We start from the raw sequence: 26,480 nt of genomic DNA, 5'->3' as shown, positions 1-26,480 counted from the left end.
AGGGCGGCCGCAAGAATGCGATTGGAAGTTGCGTCAACAGGAAAGCGCGCCCAGGGGGCGGGGCTTCTGCACCTTGGGACGCTCCTAACGAAGGCCGATTATGAGAACGGCGGCGGCCCACCGGAAGCTTTGCTCCGGAGGCGGGAAAGAGGCCCGGAAATACAAGTAAGTGGGAGCGGCCATTTAAAAGCGATTCTGGCGGGTAACTGTGTTGAAGCAACAGAACGAAGTATGAGTCCAGGAGCACCTTTTTAAGACCAGCCAAGTTTTGTGGAAGGGATACGCTTCGCGTGCACACAAGTTTTATCCGTTGAATAAAACTCTGTTCCTTTAAAAGCGGGTGCGCGGCTGCTGCCTGAAGGACATGGCAGAGCTGTGGCTTATGCGTCTGTAGCAGAGTCTTTCGGCGTCCGGCTGGAGAGTTGAGTTGGGAGCCTGAAGAAAAATTGCCCTGCCCCTTTGGTAAAGGCTTACTTAAAAGGTCGTGTTATTTACCTCCTTGCACAGAAAAGTCTCACATCGTAAATGCCGGTTAAAGACACAGGGCCTTTTTCTTCAGGCCCATTGGTAGCCCTGTGCCAAGCTGGCCCCGTTGTTATCCTCTTGGACCCTTCCAGCCGTGGCTAGTTTGGACTCTCCCAAAGGCTTCCTGAAACAGGCAACAAGAAACTCAACCCTTAAAGTGTAAAATCTGTACTTTCTGAGTAGGTTGCCAACTCCAAGAGGAGGGATGCTGAGGTTTTGCGACTACAAATTATCTTCCGACAACTGAGATTGGTTCTTCTGAATTAAATGGAAACTTCAGCATGTAGGCACTGTGGTATCACATCCTCAGCCACCACCTCCATATTGTGTGATAAAACTGAACATGGCAAGCCTGTACTCTGCCAGGAAGCTTGGCCATGGTTGATTATGACTGCTACAGGCCCTTCATGTGCCATTTCTGTACATAATTTACCCAAGAAAGGTAAACCACAAATTCAGGAGGCCCTTGTCCTTTAGATCAGTGGTCCCCAACCTTTCTGAGGTTGGGGACCGGCAGGGCATCGGGGCGCGGCCCGCGGGCCACGCCCACGCATCAGCTGTGCCCGCGTGCTGCGCCCACACATCGGGCCGCACCCGCAGGCCGCGCCCGCACGGGCGCAGCCGGCCCTGATTCCCTTTCCCCGCCCTCCCGCAGTAAGAAGCTTCCCGGCCTGGGAAGTTTTTTACTGCAGGGGGGGGGCGGGGAGAGGGAGCCGCGGCCCGGTGCCATGGCCTTTGCGGCCCGGCACCGGGCCGCGGCCCGCAGGTTGGGGACCACTGCTTTAGATTGCAACTATTGCCCAGATTTTGTTGGAAGCTGCTGGAACGTGGCCTCACATATATATCTCAATTTTGTTGCTAGTGCAACTTTGCCATCCTTCCTGTGTTTTTAGAGCACGCCTCAGAAACACCATGAGGTTGTCATGAAGGACAGACATTCAAAAAATGAGCAAAAAGTTGAAAAGGTGGAGTGTAAACAGGACAAAAGAGTACAACGAAGGAAACTTGAAAAAGGATAAGGAAGCAATGCAGTACATGCCCCATAGGTTCAGTGGATATATAATAGGAAAAGCTTTGAGCTAAATCTAGCAACATTTTATGTACTTTGTGCTCTATTGTAATTGAAGCCCAGAGACATTTAATGTAAAAGAGTTTCCCTTCCTTAACAACCAGATTAGTGTTAAACTGGCAGTGCCAAAGTGCAACTTGGGTTTCAGTTCATAATAGGACCATCTCACATCCTATATCACCACAGTACTTGGTGATGTTTGTTGTTAATCTTTTTGTCTCCATGAGCAGGTCTGTAGACAAACAATATATACATTTTCTAAATAAATATGGGAATTGAAAACACACTGGTCTACATCAAGCATATTAAGGTACAAGAGAAGGACACAGAAAAAGAGATTTTTTTAATGGAAGAAGTGATTTAATTACTATGAATGCCTCCACTTTTTATCACATTATCTGCTGAAGATGTAAAACCTGCATAAAGTTTGAAGTCATGGGATAAACTGACACACATGCAATTATTTTTTTTACCAAATAAATGTATTTGGCTGCTTTTACAACAAATCCTGTCTTCTATAACTTAGCATAAAAATTCTGCTATTTGGTTATTTATGACATTTAAAAGTATAAATGTCCTTGGCCTGACTGTTAGTCATTTTGGGAAGGAAATGTAAATCCTCCCCAAGTGCACCTAGTTCATGGAGTGATAGAGCTGATGTTCCCTAGGCAGGAGCAGCTCCTTCCAATATACCTGATTGGTTGGTACACTTCCATCTTTCTTCTACAAAGTTTCAGCACCTGGGAATTTTAGCATCAGGAAGTGAGACATATGCAACATTGAAAATAAACCAATGTATTTTGTGTACACATTTCCTAAATGTGAGGGTAATGCTCGTTTTGAAATCATTCTGAAATGGGCTGAAGAAGCTGTCTGAACCCATGCTTGCCATTTGCTCTATTGTTCCACCAGGAGGAGCTGCTTTTCTGTCTGGTAAAAACAGGTGACCATGTCTCCAGCTTGAAAATTTAGGATAGTGATTGTCAGAGAGATGCCCACGCACTGTCAGATAGTCGGGCTAGCAGCATGAGTTTCGTTGTGCAAACACACCATCAGCGTGCATACACCTTGAAAGTAGCCTCTGGGTCCTTCTCTAGGCTTGCCCTGTCCTGCTGATGTGATTGCCTTCCACATTGGAGGGTTGACATTGTGTATCTTTCCCAGAGTTTATGCTTGGCGCTGAGGCTGTTCTGCAAGTTGACTCCTCCTTTGTAGTGGCTGTCCAAACCTTTCCGTTTTGGCAGTGTATACCCTTTTCCTCTTCATGGTTTTCCCTGGACAGTGAGCCTTTTCCCAGAGGCTGACAGTATCTGGGAGAGACACTTTCACTTGAGCTCTGTTTTCCTTCAAAAGCAGGGTTGCTCACAGCCAGGCTGCCCTCTATCTGCTGTTGTGCCTGTACCCAAGTCTGGCTGATATCAGGCCCTGGTGATGGAGGAAGAAAATGGTTAGAGCAGGCCAGAGAAGGAGGTGTAGCACTATGTAATCTGGTCATAATGAAAGGTTCAGTGTAGTGGGATTTCTCTCTGAGACAGCTGCTGTCCATCATTGAGTGGTGACTCTGTTGTGAACATGCAGTCATGGTTCTGCCTGGTTGGGGCAAAAGTCAGCTGTATATGATGCTAAGTGTCTGGGGACTCCTTATCCCCTACCCCACACAGCTCAATTTTAAAAATGTATTTTTAATAGACCAGGAGAGGGCATTAAATGGGAAGATCTTGCAAGTAATGCTTTTTAAAACTTTTAAAGGTATGAAGAATAAGAATAAATGACTCAAGCAGCACAGCATTTGCTAGTAAGTTCATCCATAAAAACACCCATATCAAAAAGACAAAGGGGAGCCTGGCAAAGGTACAGAATGTCTGTACCACAGTAGTGAAGGTATTTTATAGCAGTGGAGAAAGGGTGCAGGGAAGCAACCATTTACCCCACTTATATAGGACACAACCATCGGATGCCTTTGCCTGCTTTTTGGCACAGGTCCTCATCCCCTGCTTCTCTCAGAACATTGTTTCCCCCAGAATTTCAGCCTCATTGCCTACTGCCTTATGGAGCATAGCCCAGGAAGAAAAGAAACAAGGTTGGCTAGGAGAGGTAGAATCATAGAATCATAGAGTTGGAAGGGACCTCATGAGTCATCTGGTCCGACCCTCTGCACTATGCAGGACACTCTGTCCCAATCGCTCATCTACTGTAACCTGCCATCCCTTTGACTTCATAGAATCAGCCTCTCCGTCAGATGGCTATCTAGTTTCTGTTTACAAATTTCCAAAGATGGAGAACCCACCACCTCTTGAAGAAGCCTGTTCCACTGAGAAACCGCTCTAACTGTCAGGAACTTCTTCCGGATATTTAGATAGAATTTCTTTTGAATTAATTTCATCCCATTCATTTTGGTCCGTCCCTCTGGGGCAAGAGAGAACAATTCTGCTCCATCCTCCATATGGCACCCTTTTAAATACTTGAAGATGGTTATCAGATCCCCTCTCAGTCGTCTCCTCTCCAGGCTAAGCAGACCAAGCTCCCCCAACCTTTCTTCATATGTCTTCGTCTCCAAACCCCTCACCATCTTTGTTGCCCTCCTCTGGACACGTTCCAGGTGTTTGGCTTACCAAAATAGCTGAGGATGACAGGCAGGAAAATTAGGCCATGCAGCATGCCTAATATGGTGATGATGAGGTTGAGGCGAAAGAAGAAAAGCTGGATTAACTGTGCTTTGGCAAAAGCCAGAACCATTATGCCTGGTAGGTTGGTCATTGCCACGCCAGCAAAAACCTGAAGGAAGAAGAGAAAGCACACACAGTATGTCACATCAGAAGGGGAGTGCTGGACCATGGGGCTTAGATGGGGTCCTGCCTGGACAGGCTTTGGGTATCTTCACAAACATGGCACCAAACTGTGTCAAGCCATTCCAAGGAAAAAAGGCTGACCAACACTTGCATCTATTCCAAGCTAACTTGGGATGACCCATCCATTAGAACAGAGCCCATTTAGATGGGGACCAGCCATAACAAGAATGAGGCCAGATCAGGGGCAGGACTTCAGGTCCCTGCAATGGAGAACAGTGGTAGTGAATGTGTTGGGGGAAACCCTTGACAATTAATTGGATGAAGAAATTGCCTTGTCCAACAGCCATGAGGGTTGGTCTCTCTGGCCACATCCTCTGGTGGCACACTGCTATAGGAACAATAATATTGCCCAACAGACCATTTCCGACATTGGTTTCTCTGTTGTACTCACCGCACTGCCCATATTAATGGTAGCTTCTTTGGCCCTTTCTAGCTTGGTGGGCCTGGTGCTGATGGCAAAAGAACGGGTGATATGAGATACAAACTCCACTGAAATGCCCACGGCCTGGGAAGAGAAAGGAGTGGTTAGCAAGAAATCTCAGCAGAGTTTTTTTTTTTTTCATTTAAAATGTGCTCTATTTGGCATGCTGAGAGTCTCTTAAGTTCTGCACAGTATCTGTAGCAAATCAAGAGAGGATTTGACTCATTTCCTACTGATGTACCTGCTCCTTTTGCCTTCAGCAGATCAGTGGCATTTTAACAATATATATGTGAAGGAAATATTCATGACTGGACAAAGGGGAAGAAAATCTGCCTGCCTGTTGCTTACCACCCACAGCTCTGGAACAGCAGCAGAGCCCTTCAGGCTGCCCAGGTACCAGTGTTGGGAGTATAGAAGAGCCCACCGCAGGATGTTTAGAAATCCTGTCATAATGCTGACTTTTTTGTCAGCATTTTTAACCCCCTCAAAAACACACACACACACACAGGATGGCAATATTATTGTTATAAAATAAATGACATTAAAGTTTCTCATTATGGGAAACTGGCTTTTGATTGCATGGTAATTGAGCTGTTTCCTTTGCTTTGAAATTTCTACCTCTCTCTCCATGTTTCAGATTCCCTTTTGCTCCATGCCAACATACCTATAGCTTCATAATATCTCCCCCTTCCAGGATTCTCTATAGGAAAGAGCAATCTCCAGAAATAGGGAAGGGCATGAGCCAAGAAAACAAAGTTTGTGATGGTTAATGGTTTGTGGCATGCCCAGATTTTGAACCACAAACAATTGTGAACTTTTAGAGGCTAAATGAATTGGTGAAGTTAGTGATGTGGTAGAACAGCCCCCCCCCCAGCATGCTAGAGAGATCAGACTTGCTGGGGATCTCCAGCTGACTCTCCTTTACTTGGCTTCCATGTTTGGTGAGGATTGGAGTTACAGTATCTATGTTACATTCCCCTCCCTCATAAGTGCCCCATCCTGTAAAAAAGCAAGGGCAATAAAAGCCCAACAGAACAGAATCAAAGTCTTCGAGAATCTCTGCAATAGAAACTGAAAACAGGGTGGGGGGTGCAAGACCAGCAGAACCAGGGCAATGTACACAGTACCCAGCAGCAGTGGTGCAAAAACAAAAAATGCCTAGCAGGCTTCAGCGCTGTGGTGGCAATGCCAGCTCCGTAGGACTGAAGTCTAGCACAGAATCACACCCCAAGCAAAGGAGGAAGACATTTTGCAAGCTCTGTAAGAAATTGGGAAGGGAATACTAAAGGAACATCAGAAAAAGGGGGCAGAAACCTCTTGAAACTGACAAGGCTGGAGAATCTGCACTCCCACCCCCAATTGCTTTGAAATGTGATTAACACTTTGGTTGAACACAGAGAATTTGTCTGGAAATGTATCCATTCAGGAACTGTACAAAGTACCAGGAACTTCTTGAAAGTGTGTGGAAAGTTCATGCCAGCTGACCTGCCACAAACTTCATTTTACAAACCACAAACCTAGCTCTTGTCCAGCACTTTAACAGCTATATTACACCGGCTCTTCATTAGGCTTAACTCCAGACTGAATCGCTGCTTGTACAAGAGAATGTGTGTGCAGAATTCTAAGCTCAAAGGCACCTGCAAGTCACAGGTTTGAATGTTACTTCAATGCCAGGCATTTTGGAGCTCCACACACATCCCAGTACTACCCTCCTAAGCCTAGGTATACTAAAGTCAAGGCCTAGGTATACTAAAGTCAAGGTAGAACTTGGGGTTCTTCCAAAATTATAGCTGATCTCCAGACTCCAGTTCCTTTGGAGGAAAGGTCAGCTTTGGAGGGTGAACTCTATATCTAAGCTCTTTCCCCTAGCACATTCTGAAATTTCCAGGAATTTCCCAAATTGGAGTTGGCAACCCTACCTAAACCAGAGTTCTGCCCCAGAGCAGCGTCCTCAGTTGTCATAAACCCAGGCATAGCTTACCGTCACTAGGTTGATGAGAGAGATAGCATTGTATGAGATCCCCCACAAAGTCATGGCTCCCACAGTGTCCACTAAAATCATGATGATGGTGAACAAGTTGATGAAGCCAGAACGCAAGTCCATGCCCAGCAAGACATAGCATACTACAAAGGTGGGCACCAGACAGAAGACCAAGTTGACGAAGCCTGTTATGCCAATGTTCAAGTACTGCTCATAAAACACATAGGTGATCCTGCAGAAATATAGGCGTTAAGAAGTGGTAGAGTACAGAAAACAACTTTTATCCTGCCTTCTAAGGGAAGAAACTTGTTTTCCTCCCATGGCTGGCTTTACATGGTTAAAAATGTATTAGTCTAAAAGTCATGGGTAAGGTAAGTCCTTCAGTGGCTTTTAGTCACAGTGACTTAATGGAGCCTCAGCACTCAGAGACAGTAACCTTATGTTACAGAACAATTGGGGGTGGAGGGAGGACTCTTGCTCTCATGCCATGCTTGTAGACCTTCCAGGGGCATCTAGTTGGCCACTGTATAAAACAGGACCCTAGTATTGATGGACTATTCATCCAATCCAGCATAGTTGCTTTTTTTCTTATGACTTTATTACAAGTGTTGGCATTATGTTTATATCGACTGAGCAGGACACTTGGATGAGTAGCACACACTCATTTACTAAGTTGAACCTGACTTTCAGGTCCTTTCAAGCTATGGGGTTCTGACATTCGCTTCCTGCCATGGGGCACAGCAACCTTGTGGCTCTTGCAGGCACCTCAGTTCCTTATTACAGTTTACTGGCAAGTACCACAGTACCCACCCACCCCCCATAATGGCTCATGCTGTCTTACGTGTATGGGAAGACTCGGAAACTAGGATCCGTTCCTGGTACTTTCCGCATGCTGGCTGTGATGTTGTCTGACAACTCTCGTGCAACCTTCAGTGCCGTTGTGTACTCTTGTGAGTTTTTGAGGGGCGTGTGATAAGCCATGAACCGGGAAGCTGTGGGAAGCCAGAGATTCTCGTTGCATGGGCCATGATCTCAGATGGAGATTCCCATATGGACCAGTACTGACCACCCAAGTTCCACATTCAGACAGGAAGAGCAGCTGAAATGACTTTGCCACCTCCAAATCTAGGCTAACAAAATGACATTGCATCCCATCTTTACCCTCTTCCCCCCCCTTAGGATAAGAGAATCAGGGCTCTCCTTAGGGGGCAACGTTCACCCCCCCCCAAACATTTTTTTTTTTTGCTCCAGGCAGTCTCAGAGAAAGAGAGGCTACTCACCCAGGATTTCTCCATCTGGCCCCAGCCGTACTGATGTGTCATAGGCACCACGGCCCCTGTGAAGACAGAAGGGAACATGGTGAGTGATGGAGGAACAGAGATAAATACAAAACTGCCTTGTCATTGAACAGTGCAGATAAGAGCATGTCTAGGATGCTATCTCCTCTAGGGGAGAACACTTCTGACAAGCAGCAGCTGTTCACACCAAAGTCCACATCCTTTGGACTGAATCACAGTCTCAAAAAGAGAAAGGGGCTTTAAAAGCCCTCCCTCCCCCTCCCTTCCCCAGAAAGCAGCACATAAGCCATCTAGCTCATCAGTTCAACTAGCCCGGAGCCAGTCTGTTGCTTTGTCACAGAACAAGGAAGTTGTTCCGTGAGCACAAAATCAAAAAATAGAGCAAAGCCAATACCCAGCACAGAAGGTTGTTGACCTTCATTCATAGAGATGCTGCAGAGGCCTTGTACGTGGCTGGAGTTGCCTTGCACTGACTTTGAGGAAACAAATGGGATTGCCTGCTACAGCCACTTGGTTCCAATTCTTCACAGGACTAGAGAGAATCTGTGCTGCCACTGGCCAGTAAAAGGTCATTTGGAGTTGTAAGATTCACCTTCATACCTCCTAAATGTGAAAACAGGTTTTCTGGGCCATGACAGTTAACATTTCAAAATCTGTTTGTCCAGGCACACCACTAAAACTCACGGAGGCAGCTTGTTCGGTATGCCAGGCAATTTCAGATGTTTCAGCTGTACGTGGGTGTGGATAAAAGTGTGGGAACAGCAGCCTACTGGCCTGATCCATTTGGCTACACTCACCCCTTAGGACACTTGAGGTTAGGGGTGTCATTGAGAAACCAGGGCAGGAATTGGTTGAATTGTTCCACATCAGGCCGAAGAGTTTCACTTGTCAGCGTCATACACCTCCGGAAGCAGGACAGGTGTGCTGCCAAAGGAAAAGTGGAGGTGGCTGTCTTGTCTAGCCCCAGTCTCAGGCAGGCACCTGCAGCTCCTTGTGGAGAACCAACAGCCTTCGCCTTCTCCCCCACCCATTGGCTATCTGGGCTGCATGTTTCTCCACACTGATCCCAGCACTGCTTGCTGCAGAATTACTAACTGTTCATAGAGTCACAGAAGTGGCCAGAGGTATTCATGCGGCAACAGCTGGATGTGGGATTGAGCCAGTCTATGAAGTCATCAACCCATGAAGAGGCAGGAATGGCCAGGAAGGACCTGTAAATATAGGGAGAGGAAATCATTTGGGCAGGGAATTCTGGGATAAGAGAGTCTCGGTATCTCAGTTTTTATCCCAATGGGGCACATAGCAGTGCTTTTTCAGGCAATTCCTAACTGGGAAAGGGGTGCTTAAAAGCCTTCCCTCTTCCATTAAATTCTATGATCATACCCAATAAATGAATTCTTGAAAACACTGGGAGGTCCAGAACTTCCAGAATCTCATCTGGTTTGGCTTCTATCCTCTCTGGGGCCACTCTTAGATTAACTGTGTTACCACCTACTAGAAGAGAGACAAGCACTATAGGAAACTTTGCCCAGAGTTTTCGGTTGCTGGTTTTGACCATTGCCCAGATAGTTTGCCATCTCCTGGAAGTCAAGATCAGTTTTCACTGTCATCTATGCCTTGGTGAACTTCAGGGTGAGGGGTCTATTTTTTTAAGTTAATCAACTAACCAAGATCTACATTGCAACTCAAAATCTCTTATCCCCTTTGTCAGCAGCCTTCACTTAGGGATGTGAAAGCACACGGGGTGGTGCTCAAGGTCACTTACACCTTGGGGAACTCTGTGGCATACTGGATCTTTTGGGTCATGGAGTTATTGTCACATCCTGTGCTGGAACAGACCGCATTCATTCCATCATACGAGGAGAAGTTGTATCCCCCGGTAGTGACAAAATAGGTTGGGGCACCAACCATAAAATACTGGTTCAGGTACTGAAAGTACTGCAGCATGTAGGAGTCCTGCAGCCAAAAGAAAGCGTAAAACACAGCTGGTCATTCTCTGTTCTCCTTTAACAGTTCTCTATGTTGCCATCTCTTGGCAAGGGAGCTACTGCCCCCTTGCCAGAGCCAAGTGGCAACGTCAGCTTGAAAATAATGGGACTGGGGAAGCAAAACAAAACAAGTCTTAATGGGTGAGAGAAAATAGATCGGTCATCGGCTGGGAGGAAAGAGACTATCAAATAAGGATTTCTACAGATGAATGCCAACCATTTATGCCCTTGGAGATACAGGGAGAATGCTCTGTTTTGTTATCTCTAGAACAGGTTATGGAGAAACCCCTTTGTTTCCCAACCATGCAACAAGCAGATAGCCTCTCACCCCTGGCACAGACAGCTCCTGATCCAGCCCCACTTGGATATTGAAAATCAGGAAGATCGCCGCGCAGAACATGAAGATAAAGAGCACCACCTGGGTAAGGAGACACTAGCTGCAGTGAACAAGCTTCCCTTCCTGAGCCAGAGCTGTTTCTCCAACCCACCACCATGATCCCCCAGACCTACAAGGTCCTGGGTCACCTGATCCCAGGCAACCCCGTGTTCCTCCAGCTCTACTCACCACCAGCATCCGGACGATGCTGTTCAGCAAGACAGGGACATAGAACCGCCTTGTGAAAGAACGAAGGAGGCTCTCGTGCTTCTTCACCTGCCCCCGCTTCTCCAGGCGAACACAGCAGCACAGGTCAAAGCGTGCGGCCTGGCATGGTAAAGGTGGCATCAGGGGATAGTGCAGGGAGCAGGGCAGTGTGACTTCCTCATCTCCTGGCCATTTACACCCTGGACTGAGTTAGCCTTGGGGAACCCCCCTGCTTTGTAAACAGGAAACATAATAACCCCCTCACATACTCAAACATACACACACTAATTGTGTAACTCTCCAAAGAGACCTCCCCAACCTTTTGCCTGCGGGCATCCAGGGCCACCAGGGCCACAAACGTGGTCATCTGAAGCAGGAAGTCAAAGATTATAGCCACAGCAGAATTGAGGGCAAAAGTCCGAATTGCCGGCATCTCTGATAAAGCACCTACAAAGAGATGGAATAGCCAGTCAGGCAAGAATTGATAGCTAAGCCATTAAGTTATTGCAGCCATTGGAGTGTCTTGCTTTCTTTTCACATTCTGGGAGAACACCTAAAACTAGTTTGTAGGATTCGTTCAATTAGTTTTGTATTGGGCTTTTCCACCGACAAGCTTTATCCACACTGCAGTAGCCATCATACCCACAGAAGCCCTATCTGAGGCCAACCATTCAAGAGACCTTCTAGCAGTTCAGCCGATTTCTGCTGTTACCAGCCTGAGCCGAGTCATAAGGAAGGGCTGCTGTTCAGTTCCAGAACACCTGTTTTGCATGCAGAAGGTCTGCAAATTCAATGGTTGGCAGCATCCAATGGCAAGTGTTGGGGAAGCTCATTCTTGGCCTCAGGAGAGCTGCTGTCAGTCAGAGCAGACCAGTCTATCCAACCATGACCCGCCTTTGACCTCCCAGCAGCAGCATGGAAGCCACTCAGCTGCAAGCACCTGACAGGATTTCATGTGGCATCATTGTCATGTGACAGAGGACAACCAGAGTAATGTCACTGTCACGTGGACAAAAAACTTTTTAAAAAATCCAGGACAGGAAACACAAGCAGAACACCAGCGTATGTTCCATAGTGAGGAGCAAGTGTTGAAGTTACAGGAAAATCCTCTCTACCACCGAGTCATCTCCATTCACCGTCATGTGCAAAGAGAGGCAAAAGGATGGTTTCTTGCTCACTCTACCAGCATATTAAGTGCAGGTTCTTCTAAAAAGCAGCAGGAAAATAGTAGTTCTGTAGAGGCTTAAAATGCAGCACATGAGGTTCTGAGTCCTGCCTGGGCATCATGACTCATTGCCTCAAGATCACTGGAGAAGACAAGACTGAGCTAGATGATGTGACATGCTTGGCATTTTCATATGTTTATATAGCATTCCCCTGAATGTCTCTCATTTACAGTTTTGCACTCAATCTGGTGAGGCAGCAGAGGAAAAAGCGACCCACTCACCCAGGAAGAAGCAGATGGCTTCAGAAAGACTGCAGAGGAGCATGCTGGGAGCCACATCCCCAAGCACCCGTCCGATCTGCTGCTCCCTGCTTTCCTCTGGCTGCTGCTCAGATTGCTGCAAAGACAGAAGGAGAGATCCGGCTACTGAGCACACCCTGTATGGCTTCCACTTCTATTCTCAAATGGACAGGGTCCTGGCCAGCCATCATGAGGTGCAGAAGTAGCCCCAGGTTGGTATCAGTTGAGTCTGAAACCCCGGTTGCTCTGGGGAAATGTCCTCTGCTCACAGTTACCCTTCCATTAACCCACACCTCTAAGGAAGAGCTCCCGGGGGGAGAGGGGAGATCCAAGCATCTGTGTCTCTGATCTCATGTCTCATGGACATTTTTCGCACCTGGTACTCCAACACAAAGATGAAGATGTTATCAGCACCAACTGCCAAGACCAGAAAGGGAACGACTTCGACAATGATGAGAGAGGAGGACAACCCCACATAAGAGTAAAATCCCAAAGAAGAGAGCACGGCTCCCACCACTACCAGGATCCCGCCGAGGCCTAGTGTTATCTTGGAGTCCACCTGAAAAAGGAATGATATGATAAATGCAACAGCTCTAGCGGGGCAAAGCAAGGTGAAGGAAAGGGATGGTGATTGGCCTATTTCTAAGGGAAGGTTGACTTTTCTAAAGGAGTGTAGACCTGTAACCAAGTGTTATGATGAGCTGTCCAGGAAGGGGTTAGGCATGGCACCTGCACTGCCTTGGTCTGAAAGGGTGCTAAGACCAAACGCCTATAGTTCTGAACTGAGAATTATGGAATATTTCTTTAAGAGCATATGTCTTATTATTTGGACAAGGTCTACCGACGACTAAGGAGAGAGCAAGTCGGTTAAGAACCATGACAATTCCCACAGGCAAAGATGACTTCTAGGCCCGTACTACCTATATCCAACCAAAATCTCATATGAAATTATGTGATTTTCCTAATACTTTGGGGCCCTTGGGGAGACCATGGCTCCTGGAATTTTGTCGCCTTAATCCTTTCCATTGGGGCAGCCCTGACGGGGGGAGGGCAGTCTGTGAGCAACACAGACCTAGACGTTAATGTTCTGTAGCTCTCAAGTCCCACAAGCCTTAGCAAAACAAGCATGAAAAACTACAATTCCCACAAAACATTCAATTTAAATACACTGATGTGGCTATATGTTACATTCACTTCATGGATCAGAATACAAGAGATGGGGGAGTCTGTTTCCAGCATTCTCCATTTGTGAACATCAGATCCTTGATACCCTTGTAAGGCAACTAACCAAGTCTGTCTCTTCTTAAGGGAAGCTTACACATTCTGCCCATGCTTCTTGCACAGCGCCTTCTGACAGCATGTGCCATGCTACTTCCTCCTGTTTTGGAAGCAATTTGGGGGAGGGGGTGATGGTGGATGATTTTTCATACTATCTGCACATTCTGCTCTGTTGGAGAACATTCCCAACTAAATCTGGACAGCCATAGAAGGCAGGGTAAAATCACCTCCGGGTAGACAAGTTTCCCCACCCTGGTCTTCCTGATTTCTTGCCCATGCGCAAGCAGCCTTTCGTACCAGGAGATGTTTGCAGCTGGAGTACTTGCCCAAGGCCAGCGCGATGTACAAAAAGATCACCAAGTAACTGATAACAAAGATACGGAGATCTTCCCATGTAGTGCGGCTGATTTCATCCTCCAGGGAGCGCTGAAGATTGTGGAGGAAAGACAGCAGCTGGTTAGAACGAACCAATCAGATTAGAGGTCAAGGGGCGGTGATGGCAAGACCTGTCCCGTGTAAGAAAGCCCACTCTCTGTTCCTCATCAAAATAAGAATTGAAATGGATTCCCAGTTCTGTCAACTACCTGAGTGATTTCTTAATTCCATACATCAATCAAGGCTTTGGCTGGAGCACTCACCTGAAATTCCCAGTGGGCATTTGAATCCATTAGACTCTGAGGATGGACCAACCTAATTAGACTCCCACCCCCCAAAAAAAGTTGCATGTTGCCTTCAGTCTGAATCCCACATTAGTACCCACGGTCAAGGAAGGTAATTTGTGCTCCCTCCTAATGAGGGCCAGAGAAAGGACTGACCCACTCCTTTGAGTATAACTGCATGCAAGCTGCCCATGATGGCTAGAGAAGAGATTTAAGCCCCCCAAATACCTCAGCCATGTAGGCGATGGAATAGTTGTCAGCATATTTCTGCTGGAATTCCTGTACAATTTCCAGGAATCGCTGCTCCCACAGCATCACCATATCAAAATGGGGGTCGCTGCTGGGGTAGTTGTTCAAGGAGAAGGTGAGGATGAGTGCCTGAGCCTCAGAATAGTCCTCTTCTGTGGGGCAGATAGAAAGCGCATCAAGAAGCAGTGGACACAGAACCCCAGGCAAGTCACAGAGTCCCCCTCCAGGAGCAAACTACAGTTCCCACATTGACCCTGGCTATGGCTGGGGGGAAGGAAAAAAGCATAACAGAAGTGCTGAGGATTCCTTGTCACTTATACGACCAAATGAACCTTGACTCATAAAAGCGTGTACCCTTGAAAATTGGATTGTTCTTTAAAGAGTTACTGGGCACAAATTTTATTCTGCTATCACAGGCTGGCACAGCTACCCATCTGAAACCACACCTAAACATGTGGAGCTTTGCTTTACCCAGGAGGAGTTGCAGAAGCAGTTGCTGTTTCAGGCCACAGGCAGTGCTCTACGCTCACCAGGGTAGGACAGGACTTTGGAACCTGAGGCCTGTAACGTATTTTTACCTGCTTCTCCTTGGCTCACCTGCCCAGAAGTCATATCAAGCAATTAGCCCTGATGATAAGATGCTAGGCAACTTGCCAAGGAGATCCTTCTGCCATCCATAACACCTGCCGCAAAGCAAAGAAGCTACTGCACCCAGTGCCATAAATTATTTTAACTCGGGAATTATCAGACACCCTGTGGGTGGTGCTAGCAGGACTTAATGGTAGGTTAGTAATTCCCTCTCTGGAGCTGAATGCAAGTGGAAATAACTGCCTTGGACATGGTTACGTGACTGGTGCCTCAGGGAGGCTGGGATTTTTTTCAGTTGATGGGTTGGCCTAGGTTAAGAATCCACAGCTTTGACCTTCTCTAACCAAGCTAGTAATTCTCCCATCCTGCATTGGTCTAGGGAGAGGCCTTCAGCCTTCCAGGTCTCCACTAGAACAAACCCTCCACACTTACCCTTGCCAGGCAAACTTGGCCTATGAAGACCTTCCTATATTGCTGTCCAGATCTGTTTATTTAAATGGGGGCCTTAGTTGTTCCTTGAGTGTCCAAACACCTTGGGGCTCTGTGTCTATGAAGGACTCTGTACCCAGGGGTGGACTGACCTTTCTGCTTACTAAGAAACATCCCAAAGGGCTGCTGTCTGGGAGAGACCCTGACTTAGCAAAGCATCTCTGAGACACAGGCACTGGCGACCCAGGAACCACACAGCTTGGACATGCCAAGTGCAGAAGGCACACCTACGCCCACTGTCATCATGAGTGGATCCTGCGGAGTCAGCAATGCAGGGAATGCTCGATTAGGCCTGCTCCTGGTCTAGTTTAATGTTCTTCTCTAGCAATACAGCAATGAAATGGATCCTTTGTGCCCTTTCCCTTCATGGTCCAGGACACAAAATCAGCAGTTTCCTTAGAGCATATCAGGAACTGTCTCTGTTGCTTGGATGACGCTGAATCTAAATTCCAAGGCACAGTTAAGAACTTGGGAGAAGGAAGAGTCTCCCAACGAGATGGACATGTTGCTAGTGTGGACATTAGTTTGTAACTCATGATCTTTTCATGCGAAGTCATGTCTCCTACCTGGATAACCCCCTACTGCCAGGAAAGGAAACACAGGAGCTCCGTAGTCTGCCATGCAACTCAGCTTCAGCTCTGTGATGTCTTGGAAGGAGAGTGGCGAGCTAAGAGAATAAGACAGTGTCATGAATAGAAATGCAGAGGGGGGAAGCCTATGAGGACCTTCCTGAATTTCTCTCCAGCTCTGACATCTGGAGATCATCCAAAAAGCAAAGAGAATGATTAGCATTTCTAACCAGACCGTGAATTCTGCAAGGAACCTGTTTGGTAGTCAAATACATTTTGTTTGACACAATGAGACCATCATCACGCATCAAACAACTGCTGGACAAGTGAAATCAACTATACTTCTGAAATCTCACCAAGTTCCGTGGTTGGGAGAGATCAAAGGGCCTGACAGCTGCAACCATCTGGGAGTCCTGCCCACCCCAAAAAATCCTTTTGCAGGGTACAGAGCAAAAAAAAAAGGGGGGGGAGGGGGCTTTGCAGGGTACAGAGAGCCAGTGTGGTATAGTGTTTAAGACTTTAATCTGGAGAACTAGGTTTGATTCCCCACTCCTCCACATGCAGCCAGCAGGGTGAATTTGGGCTATACATAGCTCTCTTAGAGTTATTCTCACAGAGCAGTTCTCTTAGAGCTCTCTGAGGCCCCCCTGTTGTGGCGAAAGGAAGGGGGAAAGATGTTTGTAAGATACTTCGGAACTCCTTTGGGTAGCGAAAGACAGAATAGGAAAAGCCACCTCTTCTTCAAAATTTCCACAGCAGAAAACTGGAAACGAATCCCAACCGATTCGTCACCAGCTCAGAGTCAGCATCTGATGGCTGCAAGTAGCCTGTTCCTTCGAACAGATGCAGACAGACTGTGAAGAACCTGCCGATTAATTGGGTGCCTGCTCACCACTCCCAAGCAGGATGGGAGCCAAAGGAGCAGCTATTCCAGCAGCCCTGTTCAGAACATCAGGGGAAAATTTCTCCTGAGCCAGTGAAACCAGAATTATCCTTTCTCAAAGATAAGAGCCCCCTTCCCCAAAGTAATGCTTTTTCAGCAAGGTCATTTCCATACATTTTTATATCTTGTAAGGCTCCACAATGTCACTCTACAAATTAGGGTTGCCAGTTCTGGCACGTGAAATTCCTAGAGATTGGGGGCAGACTGTGGGGAGAGCAGAGTTTGGGGAGGTTAAAGAGCTTGGCAGCAATGTGATTACATCATATGATTCCCCTTGACCCTGTGAAGCTTCCATTTTCTTTGGGGGAACTAATCTCTAGGAATTTGAGGTTTCCCCCCCCCGCCCCAGACTGAGGGATCGAACCTACTGAGGGAGTGTCAAAGTTATTGTTGAAATACTGTTCTAGTTGGTGTGTTATTGTTATTGTTATATTGATTTTGATAGTGTTCTATGTAAATGTTCCAAAATGTTTTATGTAAACCGCCCAGAGCTGTAGGGAAGGACGGTATAAAAATCTAAATAAATAAATAGTCTAGAGCAGGGGTAGTCAACCTGTGGTCCTCCAGATGTCCATGGACTACAAATCCCATGAGCCCCTGCCAGCATTTGCTGGCAGGGGCTCATGGGAATTGTAGTCCATGAACATCTGGTGGACCACAGGTTTGACTACCCCTGCTCTAGAGATTAGTAATTCCAGAACTCCAGATTCCCACTGGAGGATAGCAACTACCATGAATACACAACCAGAACCGTGTGGATAAAAAAATCAGTTTTTAGGCTGAGGAGTCCTTACTTCTCTCTCAGGCTACTGGAACAATGCCCTTTTTTTCAGGAATCAGACCACCCTGATGTCTCTTTCTCCCTTCCTTGATGTTTCAGCCAATCGCTGTCATTGGCTGTCCACTGCTAACTCTTCCACACAAACAGTTCCCCCCTCCTAAATACAGCTGCTTTCAGTATCTCCCCTTGCCCCTGCAAAGCATGACTTTTATTTTTTTTCTCTCCCAGTTCCCACAGTCTCCCTTCCTCCAGGGCGCTGTGGGTAGAATAATGTGCTTAGAGAATGTCTAGCTGCCATTGAGGTGTAAAAACTGATTGCAGGCACACAAGAACAGCAGAATAAGACAACATTGCTTCATTTAAGAGAACTGTGATTTTCATCTCTTTCTCTTAATCTTCGTCCCATCAAGGAGTCAATAAAGTCAACTTTATTATTTGGAAAGGTTGAGTCTTATTTCACAAAGATGTCACATCAGTCCCACACACCCCTGCTTATTCACAAACTTTAAAAACTCCTCAAGACAGGGTTGGGGAAGAAGAAGAGTTGGTTCTTATATGCTACTTTTCTCTATCTGAAGGAGTCTCAAAGCGGCTTACATTTGCCTTCCCTTTCCTCTCCCCACAACAGATCCCCTGTGAAGCAGGTGAGACTGAGAGAGCCCTGATATTACTATTCTGAAAGAACAGTTTTATCAGTGCTGTGGCAAGCCCAAGGTCATCTGCATGTGAGGGAACAGGGAATCAAACCCAGCTCACCATGTCAGAAATCAGTGCTCCTAAGCACTACACCAAACTGGCTTGCATTTATTACCTCTGTTCTCTGACCTTGACCTTAATAGCCCAAAGTTCCAGTTGGGCATAAAGGAGCTGCTTTGTGTGTGGATGGAGAACACAACCTGGGTTGGCCCAACAGAATGCCTTCCAGAAAAGGAACCATCTGCCTTTAATGGCTTGCTTACAAAACTGACATGGGGCTTAACTTTGCTGCAGGCTCCCCACTTGGGACTGAGCCAGACCCAAACCCAAACAAAGCCATCCACTGGACCATATTTAGCCACCTCACATAACAACCAACCCCCTCCTTGGCTGCAGGCTACTCTTAGTTAAGATCTGTCACTCACTTGATGCAGTAGAGGAAGTGATCTCTCCAGTCCACTGTGCCCTGCTGTCCTTTTACTGTCTGGTCAGCCGTCATGTTCAGATGAGTGATATTGTTCTGGAAATATTGCAGCAGGCTGTTGACACAGCAGTCAGAGAGGCTGGGATTTTGAGGGTTCAGGGGTGCGTAGCAGACATCTTGGAGAGAGATATTCCTGCCCTGCTTTTCCGACCAGACCTCTATGTTTTGCAGCTTTGACTGCAGCATCAACAAGTCCAGTAGCACATCCATCGACAATATCCCATTGAAGTTCTTCTTGCCTAGGATGAGGGAATCATAAGTGTAGTTGTGAAGGCCTTTAGCTGTCAGAATTATCTGGTTGGTCCTGAAAAACCGCCCAAAGTTCTGGTCAAAGAAGTCTTTCTCTTGCCTGGCCTGGCTGTTCGGGGAGGACCATAACTCTATGGGCTCCGTGGTAAGCTGGATGAAGACTATTCCGCTGGAGAGTGCCACCACCGCCACTGTTGAAATGACAATGACTGTGACAGGGTAAGAGGCCACCAGCGTGCCCCAGCAACTGAAAGTTCTGGTCAGGAAGCTGTGGATTGCTCGGCTAAGCTTTTCAGAAGAGGTCAACCTGTGGCTCACCATCTTGAGGCTCTGGCCTTTCGATTTCTTCATTGAGGAGCTACACCGCCACATCAGGAAGGACACAAAAAGCAGCATGAGAAGGCCGAAACACATTAAGCATACAAATAAACTCCCACGCATTCTCCCTACTTTAAAGGGCAGAGGTGCAGGGGTGGGAGATGGGATGTGAGGGCAAGAATCAGGGCAGTCCGGGCAGGAGCATCTGTCTCCACTCCCTCTCACGGATTCACTGCACTTCCAGGCAGTCCCATTGAGCGGCACAATGTCACCCCCAATGACGGAGTCGTCGGGCATCAACTTGAACGTGATCTCCAAAGGAGCCAGCCCATTGCTTGAGTCCCCCTGGAAATCCAGCCACCTCTGAGTGGTGCACAAAGTGGACCCATATTTGCCGCACATGGCAGCGATTGCATAGCCACCAGTGGCTGGCAGACGGACACCTTTGCAAGAGTCGAAGGACTTGTCAGCAAAATCCTGAGTGTAGTAGCACTGGTACTGCAAGACTCCATCCTTTGGCTTGCCGCTGACGGTGGTGTTAAAGACTCGAGTGACGTTGATGAAGAGGCTTTGATTTGGGCTGCAAGTGTTCTGGCAGTAGAGGTTGACAAAGTTCTCCACACACGACGGGCATCGGGACAGAATCCCTTGGGACATGGCAAGGCTGACCTTCAGTGAAATCAGCTGTTGAACAGTACAGCAGGCAAAGGTGGCATTGTCCCCTTTGTACAACATTGGACAGGTTGTCTTCAGGAGTTCGAGGTGGTAGCCAGAAAGCTGCGGGGCTTGGGTGTTGGAGACACAAGGCACAATGTGGGGAATAAGGCCAGTAATCTCGGGGTTCTTGCCACACGTGTCGTAGAATGCACAGTATCCGGCACGATGTATATGTGTGGGAGAAGTAGTCTTGGTTCCACAGGGCCCAGAAAGAAGAAACACAGCAAGTCAGCAGGAAGTGGGGTGGGGGGATCGGATTAGGGTGTGTATAAAATTCAGGATGGGGCCGAGAAGCCTGAACGCTGCACTGAGAATAAGTGATGCTAATTCAGCTGGATCTCAAGCATACTTTTGTGCTGCAAAACTTATTAAAATTATTCTTCCTCCCCCCCCCCCCCCAATACAGGTAGTGTTGCCATCTTCCAAATGAGGCCTAGAGTTCTCTCTGAATTAGCTCGGAACTCCAGTCTACAAAGATCAGTTCCCCTGGAATAATACAGCTGCTTTGGAGGATGGAGTCTGTGACATCATACCCCAAACACTGCCTTCAACCCTCCAGGAATTTCCCAGTGGACTTTGTGATGCATGACTTGGTGACTATTCTGATGAAGATAGATGAAGGGAGCCAAGGCGTACGGTGGGGAAGCAGGACAAGAGGGAAACAGGACCATGGAAAGAAATTACAAAGAATTCTGATGACCTAACTAGCTTGTGCCCAGGAAATTGCAAGTTGGGAGCAGATTTTAAACGTTTCTTACTCGGCATGAATCCCTGCAGTCTAGAAACCTGCTGTAACTCCAGCTTAGCCTTCCACCCCGTACCATTTTTCTGAACTAGAGCAGACAACGGCTATTTGTCCCCCCTCTGCCAGGAAAGTTTATGTGTACTGGTTTTGGAATAACAGAAATGAGACGGCTTTCTGGACCACCACGGTGCCATTTGGTTTGGGACCACAAACACTGTATTTGAATTTGGGTCCTTCGCCATCTCCAGTGCCCTGTCAACTGCCTTAATCCTTTTCATGAAGAAATCTTGCTTAGGTATCTACCAGTCTACACTTCAGTTGCTACTTGCCCTTTCTCAGCCAAAAATGAGAAGTTTGCACAGAACAATGGGATTTCAGATTCATTTTCTGCTTACCCCCAACCCTCATTATCTTCACCCCCAACACCCTGAAACGCTGCCTCTGGTTTTACTACAATCTGATTTCCTTCATGGGCAATGAATGATGGCAAATGAGAGCAAACCTTGGGCATAGCTGATGGACTCCTAATACTGCACATGAAACGGAGGGGTCATACATTGTTCTCTGTGTTCATGTAGCATGGAAAATATACCCATCCTTCATGCAGGGCAGTCTGGTAGCCCAAGAGGTGCTGCCTGTTGCTCAGCTTTTTGAACACGCTACGCTGCCAGCATGGAGGACTGGTCAGTGTCTTTGATTAGGGCTTGGGAAACCCAGATTCAGATCCCCCAGTCTGCCATGGAAGCTTGCAGGGTGATCACAGGGCAGGCACACACTCTCAGCTTAAGGAACTTCACAGGGTCATAGTGAAAATGAAAGAGGGGAGCACAATATTGTAAGTTGCTTTGGGTCGCTATTATAAGGGTATAAACATATAAATCTGCCACTCAGGGTTGTTCATGCTCCTTCATGGCCCTTATCCCTCTCACTGACAGCAACAGTTGGGAACTCCCTGCGGAAATTCCTTCTCTGCCCTACCAGAGCTAACTTGTCTTTCTCATTTCCTCAAGTTAACTTCTCTCTAGAGCCGCACTTACCATTACCAGCAATGGGAGTGATCCAAAGGCTCCCTGTTACACAACCTCCTTTGCATACCAACAAAAGCCAAACACACATTGAGTGTGGAGTCCTGGGCCTATTCTGCACACAATAGATAATGCACTTTAGAAGTAGATTTTGCTGTTCCGCACAGGAAAATCCAGCTGCCAAAGCACATTGAAAGTGCATTAACCTATGTGTGCAGAATGGGCCTTAGACTGGGATAAACCTGGAGATTTTGGATTCTGGAGCGGGGCGGGTGAGAAATCTCAAGAATACATAAATAAATAAAAATAAAACAGAGCCCAAAGAGAGGCAGGGTTTGGGGTGGGATTTCATTAGTGAGATTTAATACCATAGAATCAACTTTCCAAAGCAGCCATTTTCTCCTGGTGAACTCCCTCGGTCCCCTGGAGATAATAGTCAGAGGCTGGCAGGCAACCCTATGTTGTTGATGTTATTATTATTATTGAGATTTATTTCCCCCCACTCCCAAAATGGCTCATGGCAAGTTACAAAGTCCTCAATAAAACCCCCAATTAAAAGAACACGCGAAAATGCAACACAGCGAACAAGGCGATAAAACAACACAATCGCCGCGCCAATAGTCCAGTAATCTACTACCTACAATGGGGGGAGGGGGAGGGCCCTTGCTGGCAAGACAACCCCAGGTACTAGCACTAGCCCTGGGGGGCGGGGGGGGGAGCGATGTGAAGTATTATGAGAATTCGTTTTGAGTCTGTTAGCATCTTAGAGACCGACAACATTTTCAGGGTTTTCAAAGGGACCCTCAAAAGCTTATACCACCAAAATTACGTTGCTCTCAAAGGCTCTACTGGACTGGAATCTAGCTGTTTCCCACAAAGGAATTGTTCTGAGCAGTGTGGCCCTCTGTTGTAATTCAGTTCCTTGTTTGAGAGGGAACAGCCGGTAGACCATAAACCGGCTTGTACATGGCCAAGACTGCGTTGGCCAGCTTACATGTCTACAGGCCCAGAAGCACAGCTTTGATCAACGCTTGCCCGTATTGGGTCACGCCAAAAAACAACTTGCCACCCCCCCCCCAAAAAAAAGATTCAAGTTGACCAGAATGGGTCATCTGTCTCCAAAGGCTTCTGAAAGGAGGGGCAACGGACGGAGGCAAGCCCAGCCCCCTCTCCCATGCTACCCATGCGTTCTCAAAGCAAGCACTTCCTGCCCCGCCCAAAGCCCCAGCTAATCCTGCATATACCCACCACTGGCTCCCTGGCCCCACTTACCAGGCCTGGCCCCACCCTGCTCAGCAACAGGGGAACTAGGAAGGCACCCAGCATCTTGTAAACCATCCCTGGACTGCAGCAGCGGAGGCCTTGAAAACGGTGAGCCGGTTGGGCGGAGTAGCTTGTCCTCCTTTGCCCTGGCTTCCAGTTATTAGTAGTCCTGGTCCGACAGCTGGGAAACCAATCGGGCTGGGCCAAGACTGTAAAATACCTGTTATTATTAACCCAGCGAGAGAGTTCAGGGTTCTCATTGCTCTGACAGGGAAGCTTCTACCTGCCAATCACTGGATTCTTTGCATCCCTATGAAAGGTTCAGCATCCCCGTCAGAGGCAGCCCATGCTCCCAGTCGCTAGTTGTGGGTCCCAGCATGAGGGCGCAACAGAGGCGCATGCTTTCAAGCTGCTGTTTTGACCTTGCCCAGGCTAGCCCCATCTCGCCAGAGCTTGGAAACTAAATAGGATTGGCCCTGGCTTGTATTTGGGTGGGAGGTCTCGAGGGCATAACAGGTTCATGATGGTAACATGGAGACAGGCAGTGGCCAATCACCTCTGAAGGTCTCTTGCCTTAAAAACCCTGCAGGGTCACAGGAATTTAGCTGCTACTTGATGGTGCACAAACAGAGCAAATTTGATTAGGAAACAGTATTGTTGGGAGCAGGCAATGCCCTTCCCTCTCTTCAGAAGCCCCTGAGGATCTCCTGGGATTGTAGCTTATCTCCAGTCAAAATTGCTTATTATTATTAATAATAATAATTAATATTATTACTATTAATAATAATAATTAATATTATTACCACATTACCCTCCCACATAGCAGCTCAGGGCGGTGTACATCGCCATTAAAACATACAAAATACAAAACTATATCAATAATAAAAATTAATTACAATAAAACTCTAGGTTCCCCTGGAGAAAAGGGCTGCTTTGGAGGGTGGACTCCAGAACACTATACTCCACTGAGGTCCCTCCCGGCATCCTCAGAGCCTCCTGTATTTCCCCACCCTGAGCTGGCAACCCTAGCCCTGTTGCAGCAGCAGGCCTCTTCCATCCATGCCAATCCTCAGGAGAGCCTGGGAGGTGTCCTTGCAGACAAGGCTGAACCCCCAGCCTGGTGAGTCTGAGAGATCTCACTGGCTTTGCTGTCCTTAGATACAGAATCAGCACTAACACATGGAAGCTATCAGGCACAAAACACAGATGCATTCCAACCCCTAGGAGGGTCTTCCTCAGTGGTCAAATAAGTGTAAATGTACTTGTACAGTAATATTAGGGCTTGCTAGGTGGTAGCCCCTTCACCCAGGGATATGTCAGTATTGTTGTTCACCTTATGTTATGTTATGATTGTTACCTGACAGATTGTTATAATGTTCTATGTAATTTTGTACTATGTTCTATGTAAACCGCCCAGAGCCATAGGGAAGGGTGGTATAAAAATCCAAATAAATAATAATAATTAATAATAATAATAACAAAAATTTGGAAAGTGATGCTCCAACTAATATGTATATTGTATATAAAACCACCTAAATTGTATATAAAAATGCCTACAATTAAGGTGAATATAAAGAATGTTACTATTACTCTTTTTCTTCAGTAATATCAGGGCTCTCAGCCTCACCCACCTCACAGGGTGTCTGTTGTGGGGAGAGGAAAGGGAAGGCGACTGTGTAAGCCGCTTTGAGACTCCTTCGGGTAGAGAAAATGGCATATAAGAACCAACTCTTCTTCTTCCTCCTCCTCTCTCCTCCTCTCTCCTCCTCCTCCTCTTCTTCAGAACATGGCAGAAGCAGTAATACTCCCAGCAGAGAAATGGGCAGGTGTCACTTCTAAAGGCACGTGAAAGCAGAACTGTATTTTAGCAAGAGATAACATTTCATGCAAATAGTTTGGAAAGGAAGACAAGGGAATGTTTAGCAAACTTTGTGCTTAAGAAGCAGCCACTGCCAGCTGGCAGCATACATAGCAGATAAGAAGGCGCGGGGCGGAGGTGTTGGGGAGATTTTCAACTTACTGCGGTCATGGACAAAAGATCTGATTCCAGAGACATTTGTGTTATCAAGATAGACTTTGATCCTGAAGGTCGTTGCAGCATTTTCCCCTTCCCCCCCCCCCTCAGGAGTGATTTAGGGTATACCTTTATATTTGAGCCTTGAACTCATGAGACCCGAAGAACACTTGGGAGAAAGGAAAGGCTAAGAGAAAGAAAACTGCAAGGACCTGGGGTGCTGCCTGGCTGTTCTTCATGACCAGGAGAGAAAGGCTGAGCAGCTAATGATCCTGGACAGGCACCTTCATCAGATAAGGGTGAGGTGATAAGACATACTGTATATATTCTTTCTGATTTTCAGTGCTTAACAAGCAAATTAATTAGTCATAGTATTACGTAGGTCTTGCACTTCTAACAGATCTGGGTCACGCTGCTCTACAAAAACAATTCCCCATAGTCATGCCAACCATTAAACCTTGGTTTCTTCAGTCAAGGGCAGGAGGAGAACACTTTCCCCACGGCTTTCATGGCTTGCTGGTGTTAGACAACAGCCTCTCTAGGAGACCCAGGCTGAAATCCCCACGACGGTGGTGGTGGTGGTGGTGGTGTTACTCGCCTCTCCCCGGAGGCTTGAGGCGAGTTACAGCATAAAACCCCCAATAAAACCATACAATAAAATCCATAAAACCCCAATACACAGTAACACACAACATAGAATAATAAAACAGATGTGGCAAAAATTCTAATAATATCTATAGAAGTTACCCCTGATAGCCCATTCTAGAGGGGTGATGGGTGATGGAAAACAAGAGGGTGCAGATTACATTTTGCTACTGCTGCCACACTAAGTTATCCCTGTGATTGTGGGCCATTCATGCACTCTTAGCCTAGCCGGCCTCAGAGAGTTGTTATGAGGATAAAACAGAATAGAAGCTGTTTCAGGTCCCGGTTTTTCTTTTTTTTTTTGGGGGGGGGGGAGAGATAGGAGAAAAGTTGCTTGGTGGGGGGTGGGAAAGGAAAAGTGAGGATAGGAGGACCACCAAGAACAGGGGGAGAGAAAAGAGGCTGGAGAGAGGGGTAGAAGGGAGAATGATATACCCTCTGACAGTCCTTCCAGGTTTTCCAATGCCTGCAAGGATAGAGTTTTCCTAGGGAGAAATTGCCAGGGATGGGAAGGAGGCGATGAAGGTAAATTGCCCAGAAGATAGGAAAGAAAAAAGTAGGAAGAGGAGAAAAGGAAATCAAAGAAGAC

The 26,480-nt window shown here is 47.0% G+C and overlaps 1 protein-coding gene and 1 long non-coding RNA gene across 4 annotated transcripts; one reads left to right on the top strand and one right to left on the bottom strand.

Moving 5' to 3' along the window:
* The first annotated feature begins 45 nt into the window (after nt 1-45).
* LOC143821963 (uncharacterized) lies at nt 46-22,662 on the top strand. Of its 2 annotated transcripts, XR_013225999.1 has the most exons (5): nt 46-165; nt 8,097-8,204; nt 10,400-10,553; nt 12,113-12,391; nt 20,606-22,662. It is a non-coding gene; the product is annotated as an uncharacterized LOC143821963 (long non-coding RNA). The 2 variants fall into 2 exon arrangements; XR_013225998.1 differs by lacking the exon at nt 20,606-22,662 and having other exon boundaries at nt 12,113-12,592.
* NPC1L1 (NPC1 like intracellular cholesterol transporter 1) lies at nt 1,823-25,326 on the bottom strand. 2 transcript variants are annotated; one of them, XM_077306498.1, is made up of 20 exons: nt 25,253-25,326; nt 23,242-23,441; nt 18,857-20,388; nt 16,009-16,109; nt 14,345-14,517; nt 13,755-13,883; nt 12,556-12,738; nt 12,162-12,276; nt 11,034-11,161; nt 10,697-10,834; nt 10,460-10,549; nt 9,909-10,099; nt 9,239-9,354; nt 8,941-9,067; nt 8,126-8,181; nt 7,687-7,837; nt 6,846-7,077; nt 4,835-4,948; nt 4,207-4,369; nt 1,823-3,019 (listed from the first exon to the last, which is right to left on the bottom strand). In XM_077306498.1, exons 2-20 carry the CDS (start codon nt 23,305-23,307, stop codon nt 2,688-2,690), a joined length of 4,137 nt encoding a protein of 1,378 aa, XP_077162613.1. In that variant the 5' UTR covers nt 23,308-23,441; nt 25,253-25,326; the 3' UTR covers nt 1,823-2,687. The 2 variants fall into 2 exon arrangements, with proteins under 2 accessions (XP_077162613.1, XP_077162614.1); XM_077306499.1 differs by lacking the exon at nt 25,253-25,326 and having other exon boundaries at nt 23,242-23,465.
* Between the last annotated feature and the right edge of the window lie 1,154 nt (nt 25,327-26,480).

This window comes from Paroedura picta, chromosome 12 (genome assembly GCF_049243985.1).
Source record: "Paroedura picta isolate Pp20150507F chromosome 12, Ppicta_v3.0, whole genome shotgun sequence".
Lineage (NCBI taxonomy): Eukaryota > Metazoa > Chordata > Lepidosauria > Squamata > Gekkonidae > Paroedura > Paroedura picta.
This window is presented reverse-complemented; position numbering and strand designations above follow the sequence as displayed.